General features: G+C 39.5%; 1 protein-coding gene across 1 annotated transcript; it reads right to left on the reverse strand.

Annotated features, from left to right (window-relative positions):
• Nucleotides 1–7,497: 7,497 nt before the first annotated feature.
• LOC139578818 (homeobox protein Dlx3b-like) lies at nt 7,498–17,762 on the reverse strand. The gene is made up of 3 exons (XM_071406875.1): nt 17,205–17,762; nt 12,265–12,449; nt 7,498–10,491 (listed from the first exon to the last, which is right to left on the reverse strand). Exons 1-3 carry the CDS (start codon nt 17,545–17,547, stop codon nt 10,171–10,173), a joined length of 849 nt encoding a protein of 282 aa, XP_071262976.1. The 5' UTR covers nt 17,548–17,762; the 3' UTR covers nt 7,498–10,170.
• Between the last annotated feature and the right edge of the window lie 1,831 nt (nt 17,763–19,593).

Raw genomic sequence — 19,593 nt, forward strand, 5'->3', positions numbered from 1 at the left:
GCTACTCAGGGCTAAATATGCTAACAACGTTATATTGTGTTGACCACAATATTACCACTGCGACCTACCTTGGTCTGAAGGTAGGCTTTGGCACGTGCTACCGGAGTTATCGGAAGCTCCTAGTTCCCAGTGGGAAATGTTACTTGAACGCAGTAGCGGTGCGTGGGTAAAATCACTGGGGAAGCCAGGGAAAAAAGCCATATTACAACCTATGTATTATGATAATTGCGTTGTTTTCTCTATAACCAATTAGTTAATTCATATGCATTACGACCGTGATATACAGGCCTAAAGGCCGAGACAAAAGGAAGACACAGTGGCAGAATAAATTCAATCACACGTTTGATTCATCACAAAACCGGAGAGCAAGTCCATAAAGCATATTGCATGAAACGAACAGTTACATGACCTACAGAATGGTAAAGCAAGTTAATGTTTACAACATTTTCGGACCACTAAACAACTATTGATTTACACTGAACAAAAATCTAAACCCAACATGCAACAATTTCAAAGATTTTACTGAGTTACAGTTCATAAGGAAATCAGTTAATTTAAATAAATTCATTAGGCCCTATTCTATGGATTTCAAATGACTGGGAATAGATACAGATATGCATCTGTTGGTCACAGATACCTTAAAAAAAGGTAGGGGCATGGATCAGAAAACCTGTCAGTATCTGGTGTGCAGCGTGACACATCTCCTTCGCATAGAGTTGATCAGGCTGTTGATCGTGGCCTGTGGAATAGTGTCCCACTCCTCTTCAATGGCTGTGCGAAGTTGCTGGATATTGACGGGAACTGGAACATGCTGTTGTACACATAAATCCAGAGCATCCCAAACATGCTCAATGGGTGACAAGTCTGGTGAGTATGAAGGCCATGGAAGAACTGGGACATTTTCAGCTTCCAGGAATTGTGTACATATCCTTGCGATTTGGGGCCATGCATTGTTATGCTGAAACATGAGATGATGGCGGCGGAGGAATGGCAAGAGCATTCAAATTGCCGTCGATAAAATCCAATTGTATTTGTTGTCCGTAGCTTATACCTGCCCATACCATAACCCCACCGCCACCATTTTATTGTCCCCAGCACAAGTGGCACCTGTGTAATAATCATGCTGTTTAATCAGCTTCTTGATATGCCACACCTGTCAGGTGGATGAATTATCTTGGCAAAGGAGAAATGCTCACTAACAGGTGCGTGCGTGTGTGCGTGCAAGTAGAAAAACATGTTGACTCACCCTACTTGTAGAGAAACTCCAATGCCATCCTCCTCTCTTTCATGTGGATGAAACAGACTATTACTCTGTCATACAGTACATTCTTTTATTTTTTGTTTTCTTAAGTTTCCTGGCTAAAATGCTTGCTCGTTAACCTAACTTACTTTCATGGGCAATGTTAGCTAGTTAACATTAGCCTTCTACTGTACATCTAGCTACATATTGAACTTCCATACTCTCAGGCCAGGGGCACAATGTATGGATTAATGGCTGGATCAGAATCACCGTTATAATCTTTGGCCGGTACGGAGAATTAAGTAAAACTACAAGTCCAAATCCCTTTCTTCATCCATGGCTAATTTAGGAAAGGACACAATTTTTGCTAGCTAGCCACTGGAGGACAACAACACAAGGAGATGCAACAATTCAAGATGTTTCTGTCAGTGATGTATGCTCTCGATGCGATGATGGGAGTGACGCCAAATCCAAACTGGCTTCCCTTGACACTTTTTTTGGTGTTCCTGGACCATTCACAGTTGAGCTCACTCAGTTTACCTTAACGCTGATTGGCTATTATTTTATACTTTTTTATCAAGGGGAGGCCAAATGCTTGCTGGCTTCCCTTGCATTCAATGCTGCGGGCGGCAACAGTGTCATAATCTTGTGGACCAGACAGCATCAGATAGATGGTCCAGGAACACCGACACATGCGGAGACAGAGGGGCGCTGTTTCGCATGCTCGGATGCATTCTCCGGTGAGATGCATTTAGCCTCTTGCCAATTGAAGTAAAATTATGAAACACAGAGACGAAAGATGTTTCTCCTATTTTTTTCTTGGTAAATGTTTTGGGGAGGCCTGGCTCTTCCTTTGCCATCCATGAATACACACCACTGCTTGAACAACACTCCAAGTTGGAATTACAAGTGGGAAACAGAGAAAATGTTGTTACCCGAGTTGACGAGTTGTGACGTTTCACCACTGACCTTTTTCCTTTTCAACCAAAAGATGACAAATACGTTTTTGACAATTACAACGTTATCAATAAGGAAAATATAGATAGTTTGTCCATTATGTCAAAGTTAAGCAAGCTATCTAACTTAGTTATTTGCAATGTTAGCTAGCTTATCAAGCTAAAATCTTATTGGTTGAAGAATTGTTCCGACTTCAAAGGCACGTGAACACATTCATGTCAAACTTCCCAGTTTGCCATTTCCCATGAGCACATGAAGCAACCCTTTATCCATAATCGGTAGATGGTTTAGGACTATATTAATTATGCATCATTTACAAAGCAGTGCGCAAGAAACAAACCTATTCAAAACAGTTCTTAATTAAGAATTGACCCCCCTTCCCAAATCAAACATGGGTGCTAATGTTGTCCCCTCGTTCTGCATGCACATGCTTCCACTACTTCCTGTCTGTTGCAGCTAATCATAGGTGGCAGCATGACACGCATGTTTAGCAGGGCTCATTAGCTAATGGGGGGATACCTAGTCAGTTGCACAACCGAATGCATTAAACCGAAACGTGTCTTTTGCATTTAACCCAACCCCTCTGAATCGACGTCCATGTTATCAGCACCCGGGGAGTAGTTGTTGTTGGGGTTAACTGCCTTGATCAAAGGCAGAACAGCAGACTTTTCCACCTTGCCGGCTCGGGGATTCAAACCAGCGACCTTTCAGTTACTGGCCCAATGCTTTTAACCTCTAGAGATACAGGTGTGTGAACCACAGACACAGGTGTGCACGCAAAGCAAGAAAATTCTGTCCTAATTATTTTGGAAATGTCTACGAATATGGATAGACCTATAACTTCCAACCTGGGAAAAGTGTCCTAAACAGGTAGGCCAACATCACAGGTACAGTCATTTCAGCACGACTAATCTCGACCACATCTATAATTAAATAATGAATAAGAGGTCTACGTTTAGGGTTTGTGGAAGGAGAGGTAGGGGTCAGAGCAAGGTGGCAGAATAAATATGGAAACGACATGGAACCAACCCAACCTTAGGTGCAATGCATCCCCATCTACAATTAGTAACACCCCAAGCAAGTGGCAGAAAAGTGTCCCTGCTTCAAACATCAACACTGAGAAGAAATACTCCAGGGGCCAGTGGGCCAGCGAAAAGTCCACAGCTGTCTCTCATGCCTCTTCCATCCCAGTTTGTGTGTTTCTTTCCCCATATGAAAATGACTGTGGTGAGTGATGTTTGTGGTTGGAGTGAAACCATATCCCTTCCCTGACATCTGTAAGCTGGGATGTTGTCCTCCTCAGCTGTGCTTCTTAGTTCTCACCCAACCACCCAATCATCTTCCAGATAACCCCCCATAGGTTTGCTTGTGAGAATAAGAGTGGGAATATGGATTCTAGCATCTATCTCGTGTAAGTGACAATTAGCATTGCCCACACTGGTTCCCAATAATACCGTAGACGTGGACCGTGGCTGCACCTACTACACTGAGAATACAAAACATTAAGGACACCTGCTCTTTCCATGACACAGACTGACCAAGTGAATCCAGGTGAAAGCTATGATCCATCATTGATGTCACTTAAATCCACTTAAATCAGTGTAGATGAAGGGGAGGAGAAGGATGTTTAAGCCTTGAGACAATTGAGACATGGATTGTGTATGTGTGCCATTCAGAGGGTGAACGGACAAGACAAAATATTTAAGAGCCTTTGAACAGGGTATAGTAGTAGGTGCCAGGCACACCAGTTTGTGTCAAGAACTGCAACGCTGCTGGGCTTTTCACGCTCAACAGCTTCCCAGGTGTAACAAGAATGATCCACCACCCGAAGGACATCCAACCAACTTGGCACAACTGTGGGAAGCATTGGAGTCAACATGGGCCAGCATCCCTGGGGAACGCTTTTGACACCTTATAGAGTCCATGCCCCAACGAATTGAGGCTGTTCTGAGAGCAAAAGGGGGTGCAACTCAATATTAGGAAGGTGTTCCTAATGTTTGGTAAACTCAGTGTACAGACTTTGTTTGTTTGTTTTTCAAATGTGGTGGATTCTGATCGATCATGTCCGACTTCGTTTACGATTCAGTTACCATGACAATGTTGAATGTGCATAGTTGCTTGGTGGGATAAAACCCCAATGCTACCCCCTCGGCCCACACACCAGACATATAATCAACTCATATCTCCTAAGGCTTAAGGCGTCCAGTCAGCCTGCTGAGTGAGGCATGAGAGACCAGAGGCCCACACACAGAGCCAGGGAGCGCTCCTCCTACTAACTACAACATTCATAATGTTCTTCCCCTAGAGTCATTGGTAGAGGGGCGGCAGGTAGCCTAGTGGTTAGAGCGTTGGGTCAGTAACAGTAAAGGTTGCTAGATCGAATCCCTGAGCTGACCAGGTAAAAAATCTGTCATTCTGCCGCTGAACAAGGCAGTTAACCCATCATTGTAAATAAGAATTTGTTCTTAACTGACTTGCCTCGTTAAAAAAAGGATAAAAAAATAATGTTGTTTATGTACTGTGAGATGAAAATAAGCATTTCCTCACACAGATGAACGGAGGTAAAGCACATCACATTGGTCTCGTTGCTTGACTGGTTTAGGTGAGTGAGCTGAGAGATGGGGGACTATGACCTGAGGCGGGGAAGGAAACAGCTACAAACTTTCCTTCCGCTTTTGAGTTTTCCCGTTATGCTTGCGACAGGTGATGTCATCACCTTGTCTTTCCGCATCTTCAGAGTTACCGGCGGCTGCCGAGAGGCATTTTTCTTTGTCACTTGAAAGGTCTTTAACAATAAGATAAGCGCAAAGGCTTCTATAAACAGAAACCAAAAATTCAGCACAGCCCAAAAAGACATAGATCTACTTCCTAATTTCACGCCATTATATAAATGTGTCAATCCTTCATAACAGAAGAAAAAGCATGAATGAACATATATGATAGTAAGGACAGTACTGGATCAGGGTGACATACATATTATCTTTAACTATTTCATTTAGTTTTGTTGTTGTTGATGTTTGTCAAAGAGCACAGTGACATCATGGAAAACATGACCTTGAATTGAAGGACCTAAAAGGTATTTACATTCATCAAGCCTGTGACACCATCATGTGCCATTCAAGTGAAAACCAATCCAGTCCAAGTAGGGCTAGATCGGCACAGATTTCCAGCATAAAGGTAAACTTCTATAGCGAATTTTATACACTTCAAACTGAAAAGTAATTCCAGCTCTTGAATAATAAAAGGAAAATGAAAGCAGGAGTGATTGTCAGTATCCATCCTTCAATGACTCTTACCCCAATGATTGGCTTTCAACATAAAAGAAATTCAGCTGGCTTGGATCAAAGGAAGATGGCAGAGAATCATGAATCTGCCTGTAGTAAGTCACTTAAAAGAAAGGTAATCCCTATCAATTTTAGTTAATGTTGAAGACTGGATCTATGCATTCTTACTAGCTTGGCACAGCTGACAACTTGGCCTTTGAACTACTATTTTAAGGTTAACAATATACAGCCATTTAAAATATTGTATTCCACTATGCAAATTTAGATTTTCACAATATACCTCTAATACGTTTTCTTTTTTTTGGATAGTAATGTATTTGTTATACCTTTAATTTTCCAGACTGAATTATTTTCTTCTCCCCACAACAGCTGTACAGTCAGTGCTGTTCTAAATGATTTTATTTCCCCCACCACAGCAATACAGTCAGTGCTGTTCTAAATTATTTTTGGTGCAGTAGTGTCATATTGGGATCCACCTCTCATAAACCATACTTTATAGCTATACTCAACCCCAGGCTTGAACCTCCTGCAACATAAAGTATAATACATGACTTTAAAGTAAGTACACATTGAATAACGTATCAGGTGCAGCAAATTTAAACTTAATATCACCCTTTTCTCTGAGTCTTGGATGTCGATCTATCCCTATTTTATACTTTTCCTTTCTCCTTTTCCTTTTTTCTTTTCCCGTCATTAGATAAACTGTTGTTACTCTTGGTCGGTATGCAAGCGTCTGAAGCAAGCAAGGATTCTCGGAGATGGACAGTTATTTCGTCACAGTCTCCTCCTCGCTTTTTCTTTCCAACTGTCTTTCTCCCACTCCTTAACTGAGTCTCTCTCTCTCTCTCTCTCTCTCTCTCTCTCTCTCTCTCTCTCTCTCTCTCTCTCTCTCTCTCTCTCTCTCTCTCTCAGCAGTATGCTATTAAAATCCAGAGACTCCAGTGTGTCTGCTTGCCTGTCACCTCCCACAGTCTCTTCACAAGCAGGCAGCTCTTCCTAAAACCAGGGCATGTGCTCCTCACTGACTCAGCCAGATAGTTTGTCTATCTGCCTCACACACTTAACCCATGAGACGCCAAATACAGTTGGTCCTTAACTTTTCAAAAGGAACCCTTGTATGAAAAATATCATGATGCATCTAACATAACTACAGTTGTTTTTATCGCTTTGGTGCAATTTTCACAGGTATGCGGTACATTTTAACAACTGTTATTCTCTTTACATGTGAAAAGGTGGTGTTAACATGAGAACACTACATTAAATACATGTGAACATATGGTTTTACATGTGAACAACTGACCTCGTGTCTCTTTTTGTTTTCACGTGAAAATTTCAGCTCAACGTGTAAACAGCTATTTCACAAGTGTTTGTTTGTAAGGGAAGTAATGAAATAGTATGGGGGTTTTAAAGTAAGTGTTCAGGTAACTGTTCAGCTAAAATAGTGTAAACATTACATTTGACATGATCCCTTAGTACTGACTAACACCACTTAGATTTTAAACTCACAACCTCTGGATTTTGGGGTACACTGATCTTTCTGCTGTGCCAGAAAGTCTGTAGAATTCTCAGAAGTCCCCTGCATATCCATTACCTATAATACATTTCTGCATTTAGCAAAAGACTGTCATCTGCACTGCTATTTTAGTTATCAGTTAATCTGACTACTCTCTCATCATTGATATAATTTACTTCTTTCAGCAATTTCAGGGTTTTCTGTATAGTTGTCTAATGTTGGTGGGGTATATTATTCTGCTTTAATGTTACTCCTGAATAACTATGATACATATAATAGTTTTTTGTGTGTATTTGTAACAAAGCTGAGTTTTACTTTGAAGTCCAGAGTGTAGGAATACAGGTGAAATCAGTGGCATAGCAGAAAGATCGGAATGCCATGAACCAAGAGTTTAAATCCCAGGTGAGGACATGTTGAATAATAATTATTGTATAAATAAACATTCACAGTGTAATTATGTATGACAATATCACGTTTAAGGTAAGACCCAGGTGCAGACAGTGTCGAAAAAACAAAAGTTTATTATTCGAACAGGGGCAGGCAAAGGGACAGGTCAGGGGCAGGCAAAATGACAGGTCAAGGGCAGGCAGAGGTCAGTAATCCAGATAGGTAGGGCAAAGGTACAGGACGGCAGGCAGGCTCAGGTCAGGCAGAGGTCAGTAATCCAGATAGGTGGGGAAAAGGTACAGGGCGGCAGGCAAGCTCAGTGTCAGGGCAGGAAGGAATGGTCAAAACTGAGAAACAAGAAAACAGGAACTATAGCAGACAGGAGCAAGGGAAACAACACTGGTAGGCTTGACAAACCAATACGAACTGGCAACAGACAGAGAACACAGATATAAATACACAGGGGATAATGGGGAAGATGGGCGACACCTGGAGGGGGGTGGAGACAATCACAAAAACAGGTGAAACAGATCAGGGTGTTACAGCCAAAGTGTGTCTAATATCTCAGTTGAAAACACTGTGACTGCGTGACGTTCCGGAGACATCCTAACCACACATTTTTGTTTGCAGGGCAACACCTGTGAAATCTCGTGAAAAATATCCACATGTGAAATTTCATATAAAATATCATCACGTGAAGTATTCCAAAACCACATGGTTTCACATTATTTCACATGTGAAATTTCAGATGAAAAATAAAATGTTGCATGTGCAAAACTTGAAATCATGTCATTTTTCTGTAAGCGAGTACTGTAATACATGCCATTTATGCAGCAGACACAGTCCACACATTTTGGTATGTGACCCCAGTGAGAATCGAACACACAATTCTGGTGTTGCTAGTGCCATGCTTTAATGAACTGAGCCACATACAGGACCACTGCAAATACATAAGTACAGTACTGCAAATTACAATACATGATTACAATACAGATGGAAGATGTATAATTGCCATCCCCATGAGCGTACCACCCTCCTTCTGGCCATAGAGGAGGCATGCAAGGATTCCAATCCAGACCAATTTAGACCGAATGGTTTTTCCCAAGGTACATGCATAATGAGGATATTTACTGCCATTTCGATCAAAACCTATGGCCAAATGCTCAAGACAGGCTTGATGCAAACTAGTGCCTGCTAAAGATTGTTTCTTTAATTTCTTTAATTTGATTACATTGTGAAAGATGTCTTCAATGATCACACTTTTGATCACACAAGGGATAGAAATTATGGAAATTTGATGTTCAGTCAATTTTCATGGGTAGTGCAAGTGTATAGCCGAATGTAAAACAGTGTAATGTACTGTAATTTACAGTACTGTAGCATACTACATTCAAATGACAATTTTGAAACATGTATCTTACATGTTTTGGTATTAGATTAAATGGTTGTTAAAATAACTAAATTGAGAATATATCATTATGTTGTGTTTTTGTGATTAAACCAATGTACTAATTATATTTCACAGTAAACATATATTTTGGATCAATGGTTGTGTGGTGAAAGATGTTTACAAACAAAATGAATGCACTATGAAAGGTTTTGAATGTAAGACTGGCTGTGTTGCAAGTGTTTTTGTACTAAAGTTTCAAAATTTCACCACATACTTGTGAAAGTAGTACCAACGTGATAATTTAAAAAATATATATATAACATGTGATTCCATCTCAATGGAGATCAAGCTCTAAGCGCCTATATATTTATTGGTCTGGACTGTTAATATATAATTTATTCCATTCCATTTTGTCCTTATAACTGTTTCATTGGATCATTTGTATAAAGAAGTCTATGGAAACAAGATTTGAATGTTATCTCAAGGGGTCATTTACATCTGTGTGTGTGTATGTGTGTGTAAATATTACATAATTTCAATTGGTGTAAATAGAATTAATAAAAACAAAAACATTATTATTCACTCAAAAGACTAACTATAAAATATGTGTTTCTCAGGCACCAAAGTGTCACAATTAGATTTTTAAAGTTCTCACATTGAAGTTCTATTAACATATCAATAGAGTATAAAATAGGCTACATTATAAATAACAACCTGAGTTTATGGCTTTTACCAAAAATCTATTGCAAATGCAAAGTACCAAATACACGTTTTTATTTCCTATAGTTGTCTGCAACTTCCAAGAGATGTTTTGTTTTGAACCATTGTGTAATAAGATGTTGTATGGCTCAATATGTGAATTGAGCCTTAATTACATCTATATAAATGCAAGAAATGGCAAGTATAATTTATGAATGTATGAAAATGGTACACACTACTTCCATGTATCTGTGGGTGTTTCATATTGTGAAGAAACAAAGGGTGTTGAATGCACTGACAGTATATATTTGATTAGCTGTAGATCAAAGAATATGTTCAGTTAATGGTCCCACAGTGTTCCACTATAAAGGAAAGTGCCACCAAATAGGCTGCTATTCCATCCATTCTCATATCAAATCTGTCCAACAGAGTGAAATGAGCCACTGATAATATTAGCAACTCATCACTCTAAACATCCATCTAAACAGAACATGGATTTGTCCATTCTTTTTGTATTCAGTTCCTCTGTTTTGAATCCAAAAGGAACAACAGAGACAATAAGTCCTTGTGCATGTTTCCCAACTTGTCTGTGAACTTCAGCCCTCTCTATTGGCAGACAAATCCCATCACAGCCCTCTAGGCTTTATTTCCAATGAGCGGCCATGTTGTTGGACCACAGTTTGTTCCGATACGTTTTGAATTAGTACACCGCCCCCATATTCTTTGGTGGTGTTGTGTGCTGAAGAACCAGTCCTGAGTGCTGTGAGCGTGACTGTGAGGTCTGTTGATACCAGTGATGAGTGTAGTCCTCCACATAACATAGAGAGGAGCTGAGGGAGGGCTGGGGAGCCTGCTCTCTAGTGGCAGGGTCTGTGGGTATACTACTGTTCCAAATGGCCAGGGATGGGGGTGAATTGCAGGACATAGAGTCACTGGCTCCTGGGCTGTGGTCCAGTGGAACTTCCTCGTTTGTGTACAGCTTCTTGAATTTGGAACGCCGATTCTGGAACCAGATCTTGACCTGGAAGAAAACATATTTGAGCTACAGGTTGTTTGGGATGTTTGTACCAGAAAATGTGAAGGTATGAGTTAAAAATGTATTACCTAGCAAAGTGTTGTAATTTCATATTGACACCCTAGGCCTTATTAGAATAGAATATACCTAATTATGTTGCATTGAAATTGGAATCCAGATGCAAACTTAGATCCATAAATGAAGCTATCAATTACCAGATATGAAAACAAACAGGAAGAGGTTAATAAACCCGGTGGTTTGACATATAATATAAACAATACTGCTTTTTTATCACTTTGGTATAAATTTGACAAGTATGTGGTGAATTGTAAGATACATGTTTCAAATTTGTACTTTGAATGTAGTATGCTCCAGTACTGTAAATAACAATGACACTGTTTCCACATTAAGCTATACACTTGCACTACCCATTAAAATAGACTACACATCAAATGTCCATCATTTCTATCCCATGTGTGATCAAAGGTACGATGATTGAAGACATCTTCACAATGTACTCAAATGAAAGAAATGAAAGAAATATGTTTTAGCAGACACTAGTTTGCATTAAGCCTGTCTTGAGCATTTGGCCATAGGTTCTCATCGAATTTGCAGTAATTATCCTCATTGTTCATGTACCTGGGGAAAAACCTTTTGTCATGGCAAACTTCATTTAGGATACATTTTTATTGTATAGGGAATGCATTTCTTTCTTGTTTTGGACTTTCTGGATTATTTATGCATTGGTATTGTATTGATATTGTATTACTGCACTGTAGGAGCTAGAAACACAAGCATTTCATGCAACTGCTGTAACATTAGCTAATCTGTGTACGTGACCAATAAACCTTGATTTGTTACATACAGTACATCACTGATCAGATTTTTTTACATTTACTGTGAAGTAAAATCATAGTCATCATCATAGTAGTACATTCGAGTATATATCATATTTTTAATGTTTATACTTTACAGACATACTTTTTAATAGGTCATTCTTAAAATCTGTAGTAGACAAACCAGTTTACGTGTACAATGTATAGGTTTACCAAATGTTTAAATGATCATCAATTAAGAACAGTCAGATTAAGTAATAGTAACATGTATTTTAACAAAAGAAAAGTGAATCATATCAAAAGTAATGTGAGTATTGCATTGTGAAAGGAAATGACTTTATATGAACATGTATTGCAATGTGAAACATGTATTTCTAGATGAAACACTGTTTAAGTTGGGCTCCTGAGTGGCGCAGCGGTCTAAGGCACTGCATCTCAGTGCAAGAGGTGTCACTACAGTCCCTGGTTTGAATCCAGGCTGTATCACATCCGGCTGTGATTGGGAGTCCCATTGAGCGGCGCACAATTGGCCCAGCATCGTCTGGGGTAGGCCGTCATTGTAAATAAGAATTTGTTCTTAACTGACTTGCCTACTTAAATAAAAGTTTTAAAAAACAACATTTAATTAAGTTTGGTGAAAAAGTGACTATGATTTTGTATGTTGTACTAAGTCAATTGAACATGTGTTAAGAGTTTAAAACAACTGCCTTTTTGAATATCTGTTTTGCGTTTTGTACTAAGAGTTGTGAAAATGTACCACATACTTTTGAAAATGAAAAGCGATAAAAAACCTATAACATCTCAGATGATTCACTAAGTGTAGAATTACAGTATGCAAAAAGATGCCAGTATAGTTCATGGTTTTATTAGACAAAATAACATAAATCATAGAGATATAAATCTCTCAACAGCGTGTCATTACAGTGGTATGTGGCTTCCTCACCTGTGTTTGTGTCACACCGAGATGAGCCGCTAGTTCGGCTCTCTCAGGAAGAGACAAATACTGAGCTCCCTGGAAGCGATGTTGCAACGCAGCGAGCTGGTAACTAGAATATATGGTGCGAGGTTTTCTGATTTTTCTAGGCTTTCCGTTGACCATTCTCACCTCAGGCTCTGGTTCCTCTTTCACTAAAAAATGAAAAATGACAACAGAGCATTAGTAGGCTAAAGGACTTGAAGGGCTCATACATTTACACTAGACCTACAGAGGGCTTCAACAGTAGGCTATAGGCCTATGCCTACAGAAAAAAAGTATTATGATAACAGATTAATTCATTAATGACATATTTTATAAGTCAACATCATTTAAAAAAAATATGATTATGCCTTACATTTTTTTACCAGTTCTGAAATAGGCTTTACTCAATAGCCTAAACAGGGTTTGGTGCACAAAATGTCTCTGTCCAAGATATTACACACTATTATGGGATATGTCACTAATGAGAGAAGATGATTGGTGCATCGAGTATATAGGCTATTTAGCCTTCATGTATTGTTTGTGGTGTTTTAACATGGAGTGATCAAGTCAAAACTCTAAGACAGGCTATTGAGCCAAAAAGCAATGTGTGCCAGACTGACATGTCGTGACACCTGATGTTGATGCATGTGGCTTTGGGCTTAGCCCCGGGCCAATTTCGAAGAGAAAGATTCTTCCTGGAATGTCAATGCTACCAGCTAAACGGTATGTTATAGGGCCTGGATACCTAAACATTGTTAACAACACTAAAATTACCAATGACAACACAAACACAATAGCAGTTCTCTCTCAAATGTGAAGGTTTCAGCTGCTTTGCAAAACCAATTTTGAAAAAAATAAGGAAACCTTTTGCGTTTATAGAATAGGCAACATTTTCATTTGCATTCTAGGCCATATGAACAATTTATATTATTTAAGAGCTTAATAGCATAGTGTGTTATTGCAAAACAATCAAAGTAGACTAGGCCCAATGGGTCATTTGAATTGTAGGATAAAAAGTATATCCCCTGGGAGCTCATCTTAAAGGGCATGAACAGTCAAAATCATGTAATTCATGATATTGGATGATATTTGGATGAAACCAGATCAAAGTATGATGACCAATGTATGAAAAGTATGACTGTTGCTTCTACATTGTTACATTGATCAAGTCAAACAAACATGTTTGGCATTTTTGATACATAAAAAGTGGTCTGAAGTCAAACTGTTCATGTTCCATGCAATATGTGTTGTGCGTCCGGTTGTAGGTCTACGGTGCATTCGGGAAGTATTCAGACCCCTTGACTTGTCCCACATTTTGTTACATTACAGTCTTATTCTAAAATAGATTTAATTGTTTTTTCCCCTCATCAATTTACACACAATACCCCATAATAACAAAGCAAAAAGAGGTGGTTTAGACATTTTTGCTAATTTATTACAAATAAAAAACTGATATCACATTTACATATTTGTATTCAGACCCTTTACTCAATACTTTGTTGAAGCACCTTTGGCAGTGATTACAGCCTTGAGTCTTCTTGGGTATGAAGCTACAAGCTTGGCACACCTGTATTTGGGGAGTTTCTCCCATTCTTCTCTGCAGATCCTCTCAAGCTCTGTCAGGTTGGATGGAGAGCGTCGCTGCACAGCTATTTTCAGGTCTCTCAAGATCTACGGACGTTCATCCACCTCTGGCCTGCTCGCCTCCCTACCTCTGAGGAAGTACAGTTCCCGCTCAGCCCAGTCAAAACTGTTCGCTGCTCTGGCACCCCAATGGTGGAACAAACTCCCTCACGACGCCAGGTCAGCGGAGTCAATCACCACCTTCCGGAGACACCTGAAACCCCACCTCTTTAAGGAATACCTAGGATAGGATAAAGTAATTCTCCTAACCCCCCCCTCCCCCTTAAAAGAGTTAGATGCACTATTGTAAAGTGGTTGTTCCACTGGATATCATAAGGTGAATGCACCAATTTGTAAGTCGCTCTGGATAAGAGCGTCTGCTAAATGACTTAAATGTAAGTTTGATCATAAAGTTACTGGTCCCCTCCCCCATGTCAAACACTTGGATTCAGTAGGCGGGATTATTAAGGGGATAGGGTATCATCACCTTCATTTTCTCTTACCTAATTTACCGCCTTGTAACCAACATCGGAGAAGGCGTGGTTGCAAATGGGCATGTGTAACAGTATAGCTTCCGTCCCTCTCCTCGCCCCTACCTGGGCTCGAACCAGGGACCCTCTGCACACATCAACAACAGCCACCCTTGAAGCATCGTTACCCATCGCGCCACAAAAGACACAGCCCTTGCAGAGCAAGGGGAACAACTACTTCAAGGTCTCAGAGCGAGTGAAGTCACTGATTTAAACGCTATTAGCGCGCACCCCGCTAACCATTTCACATTGGTTACTCAGCCACCTTTTGACCTCCTCCTTTTCCGGAGCAACCAGTGATCTGGGTCAACAGCATCAATGTAACAGTTTTGCCCCCGTCCCTCTCCTCGCCCCTACCTGGGCTCAAACCAGGGACCCGCTGCAAACATCAACAACAGCCAGCCTCGAAGCATCGTTACCCATTGCTCCACAAAAGCCCTTGCAGAGCAAGGGGAACAACTACTTCAAGGTCTCAGAGCGAGAGACGTCTCCGATTGAAACGCTATTAGCGCGCACCCCGCTAACTAGCTAGCCATTTCACATCGGCTACACATGGTTTATATAGCTAGATAGCTACTTTACTGTGCCGACATTTGGTGGTAGGGTATCAGCAAATATAATTAAAAGTTTGCCATATTTATATATGGCAAAGATACTTTCATGTTTACACTTTCATCTGTGTCTGGCATTAGCTAACTACCGGTTATCTAGGTCTTCAGCCATCATGGAACAAAAGGGAGGGAAGGGTCGTTCAAAACTCTGACGCAGTTGTCAAGTCAAGACATTCGTTAGTGCTGCTGTGAACCGCATCACAAGAGACATGCCAAACGGGAAATGTATAAAACATTTTTGACATCATTAATGCAATTTCAATGTTGTTTGAGTTGTTTGTATATCAGCAAATTTGCTTGAGATGATTTTACTGCAATACTGCTCAGTGCAACCAAGTTGCTTGAGAGCTCATATATGCTCCCCGCCCACTTGCCTGTCTTTTCAAACTTCCTAGTGGTTAGCTATGAGCGAGAAAACAATTCTTTCATATTTTGAGCATTTCTATCCAAAACGAATATTATGGGTAATATTTTAGTCACTCAAAAGGCTATTTTACATGGGAATCAGAATGACTGTTTGATACCTTTCAGATTTTTTTTACAAAAATACAAATGGGGTAGCTCATTTTCTTTTAATTATAAGTTGTCACACATCACATGTTGTTAGCTTTGCAGCCTAGAAAGCAGAATAGCAAAAAAAAAAAAAAAAAATCCTTACAGATTTTTTGTTATCACGTGAAGTAAATGTGATAACATGTGAAACAAGTAAAAGCAACACGTGATAACATGAAAGCACATATGAAAACATATTATATGAAATAAATCTGACAATATGGGGAGGCAAAATTTCCACGTGACAACATTTGAAAGTTTTTCACATGTGAAGTGAAAACATTATTCTCCTCACATGTAAAAAGGTGGTGTTAAAATGTGAACTCTATATTGAAAACATGTGAACATTTTTCACATTTGAACATCTGACCTCAAGTGTCTCTTTTGTTTTCACATGTTTTCACTACTTCACATGTGAAACTTGTTTTGTATGGGAAGTAATGCAATGCTATGGGGATTTTAAATCTGGAATCCTTATTAACTACATACATGTTTGAACTTTAATGACCAATTAATGATATATACCCATTGATTCTTGTATAATACAATTTATAAAGGCCTCATGAGCTTAGATCAACTGTCGTACCCCATCAGAACCCAAAATACAAGCTTGTTTGACTCCAATGTTTGTAAACAATATAAATGAGAAAAAAAACACTGTATAGCCTGAAAACATGGTTAAAACTATAATTGTGATATCATGGATCAATAGCTCTGTCTATGAATTTGAGAGTGGTTACATTTCTCCAGGCCAATCTCTCAACATTTGTAAACTTACTACTGACTTTTCAACATGACCCCACCTGGGATTTGAACTACACAACCTGGGTTGTGCTGCTCTTTCTGCTGTGCCACAGTCTCCTACAGATTAATTAACATAATACATCTCTGCATTTAGCAAAAGACAGCCATCTGCACTGCTATCATTTAATCTGACTATTCTTTCATCATTGATTTCATGTATGTACTTATCTCAACATTTTGAGGGTTTTCTGTATAGTTGTCTAATGTTGGTGGGGCATATTATTCTGTTTTAATGTTACTCCTGAATCACTATGATAAATATAATAGTATTTCTTGAGTGTATTATACAAAGCTGAGATTTACTTTTAAGTCCAGTGTAGGAATACAGGTGAACTCAGTCATTTACACAGACATGGTGGCATAGTAGGAAGTTCTGAATGCCATGAACAAAGAGGTCTTGAATTCATATCCCACATGAGGACATGTTGAATAATAATTACTGTATAAACATGCACAATGTAATCATGTATGTATAATACTGTAGGTAGGCCTAATTTAGTTGATCAATTATTCAAAATCAGTAGTAGGCTAACTTACACTATTTTCGAAACCGTTGAACTCCCCCCAAATTAATGCCTAACACCAATATTAGGCTGACCAAATGTATATTCGATTCATATCAATTTAAATAGGCCCATTTAAATTATGTGGCATAAAGGTTGGTCCTCGTTGTCGATAAGCGATAGCCTACGCATTTGGGATGGTTAATTTAACATGGGCCACATTGACACTATTAATAAACATAACTTCGAGACAACTCTTTATTCACCAAAAATGGCAACGCGTCTCATGCGTAAAATCTTACCGATATCTTGGAGATGTGACTGTATGTCCCGGGTATAATGAGCGTATTGCTTATGGGGATAAGGGTATTCCGATTTTGCAATGTAGGCCCCCGATACCCCAATCCCATGGAGATTGTAATGGTGATGATACGAGTATGGCTTCATTGGTTGCGAGTAGGACTGGCAGTGGCTGGGGTAGTAGCCGTGGTGGCTGTGCATCGTCTGGCCGCTGTAGAACCCCATGTCCATGGGAGAAGACATTGGCAGCGTCGGGAAATCATTGGAGCCCGGGTGACAGCTCACTGTGGCGTGGAGATCAGACGACAGGCTCGATGCCGCCTTCTCAGAAGTAGTTCCATTCATCCTGCACCGCTCTCCTTCACTCTCCTAATAAAACCCTCCAGAAGTGTGGAGACTTGTAAGAAAGCCGTAGTAAATTGAAATACAAGTTTGAAAAGAAAACATCAACTCCCCAAAATAAAACCAAAACAATAGGCCTATTGTGGAGCATAGAACTCCTCCGAGCCAATCCAATGTCCCTCCGCGAGACTGCACTGCACTGTGGCGGCACCCAACCCAACTGAACTCAAAGTTACAGAGCGAGGGGAGTGGATGCTTCATTCCCATTGGTTCCAAACAGCCTCTGCTTCGTTTACCCTGAGGGCTAAACTCGAACATTTCCAGAACCTCCCCCGGCCCGAACCACAGTCCCACAACCTTTCTAAAAGTAGAAGATACATTTTCTGTTGGATGTGTTTATTAGGAGTAACTAATACATGTTTAGTCTGTCTGCAACAAGGATTTGCACCATTCTTCAGTGGAGTTGTGTATAACAAACAAAAAAATGTAGCCTATATATATATATTTGTTTTACCTTTATTTAACTAGGCAAGTCAGTTAAGAACAAATTCTTATTTCCAATGACGGCCTAGGAACAGTGTGTTAACTGCCTTGCTCAGGGGCAGAACGACATATTTGCACCTTGTCAGCTCAGGGATTTTAGCTTGCAACCTTTCGATTACAAGTCCAACGCTCTAAGCACTATGCTACCTGCCGCCCCTATATGCATAGGTTTGGGCCTAGGCTATTTAATCATGGACTTTTAGATCAATTTGATAGACTAAATCCTCTTTAGGTTGGCTCGTGACTTGCCCTAAGGCCTTTCCCTAGGTGTGGCAGCCCTAGAATTGTGTCATCACTAGTTACCACAACCAATAAGTAATACACCCCGCCCATTTCTACCATTTATCTTCTTAAAATCTGATTTTAAACCTACCCGTAACCCTAACCTTAACCATACTGCTAACCATATGCCTAACGCTTTTTCTTTTCATTAATATTTACGATAGCCTATAGCCAATTTTGACTTTGTGACTGTGGTAACTAGTGGAAACCCTAGACGTGGCCATCCCATGCACATCCTCCAAAACAACCCAAAAAATGGGTCAATTACACCAAGGTTTGGATAAATCAAGGTAACGTGTGTGTAATTCGACTTCGCTGATTATCAGATATGCAGCAAATGATGGCCTACCAGCCTAACAAAACGCAATTAACTCATATAACATATAGATAATGTAAAGTGAAACCAAGTGAAACTCTCATGAAGGTGTGTAAAAAAAAGAAACATCAACTTTCGCTTTCCTCTTTTAACTTCAATGGTTGAACGTTTTTAACTTTTGTCTATTAGCAGTGGACCAGGTTCTACAGAGTCCCTTGGGGATAATGATAGGGAGTTAAAACAGCCAGGCTAATCAGTTCCCTCGGGTTTTATCCATTCCCTCTGTTTTTTTATTTGTTCTCTCTATTTTATTATCCATTCCCTGTTTTTTATTCCTTAAATTGTTAGTTTTTGTTCATATTAAATTACTCCTGGACAACTTGTGGATTTATGTAGCCTCTCTCTCAGCATGGTCTCATAGACTAGTCATAACATAGTAACTTTAAATCTGGTACATTCAAATTAGTGTGATATGTGACATTTGGTATGGAGTTTGAATCTCATCACAGACAATTTCAGCTAATGAGCAACTTCAACTACTTACTACTTTTTAGCTACTTTGCAACTACTTAGCATGTTAGCTAACCTTTCCCTAACTCTAACTTTAACCCTTTAACTTAACTCCTAAAATTAACCCTAACCCATAGCCTAGTTAGCTAGCCAGCTAGAATTCGTAACATATCATACATTTTGTAAGTTTGTAAGATATAATACGAATTGTAATTCATAACATATCATACTAAATGGGTGATGGAATCCAAAAATGTATACATACCATACGAAACATACCATACTAAATCTCGGATTTGCATACAGAATAATACAAAATGCCCTGAAACCAGCTTGGATCTCTAAATATAAATATACATAAATATGCATGTATAGGTCTTGAAGCTATCATCCGCCTA

Source organism: Salvelinus alpinus, chromosome 6 (assembly GCF_045679555.1).
Source record: "Salvelinus alpinus chromosome 6, SLU_Salpinus.1, whole genome shotgun sequence".
NCBI classification, from domain to species: Eukaryota; Metazoa; Chordata; class Actinopteri; order Salmoniformes; family Salmonidae; genus Salvelinus; species Salvelinus alpinus.

What these genes read in the sequence shown, in the direction of transcription:
- LOC139578818 (XM_071406875.1), bottom strand. Translation starts at nt 17,547, where the DNA reads ATGAATGGAACTACTTCTGAGAAGGCGGCATCGAGCCTGTCGTCTGAT. An exon ending in GTCACATCTCCAAGATATCG is followed by an intron (nt 12,450 to 17,204) that starts GTAAGATTTTAC and finishes TTCATTTTTTAG; the next exon opens with TGAAAGAGGAACCAGAGCCT. An exon ending in TCGGTGTGACACAAACACAG is followed by an intron (nt 10,492 to 12,264) that starts GTGAGGAAGCCA and finishes GTTTTCTTCCAG; the next exon opens with GTCAAGATCTGGTTCCAGAA.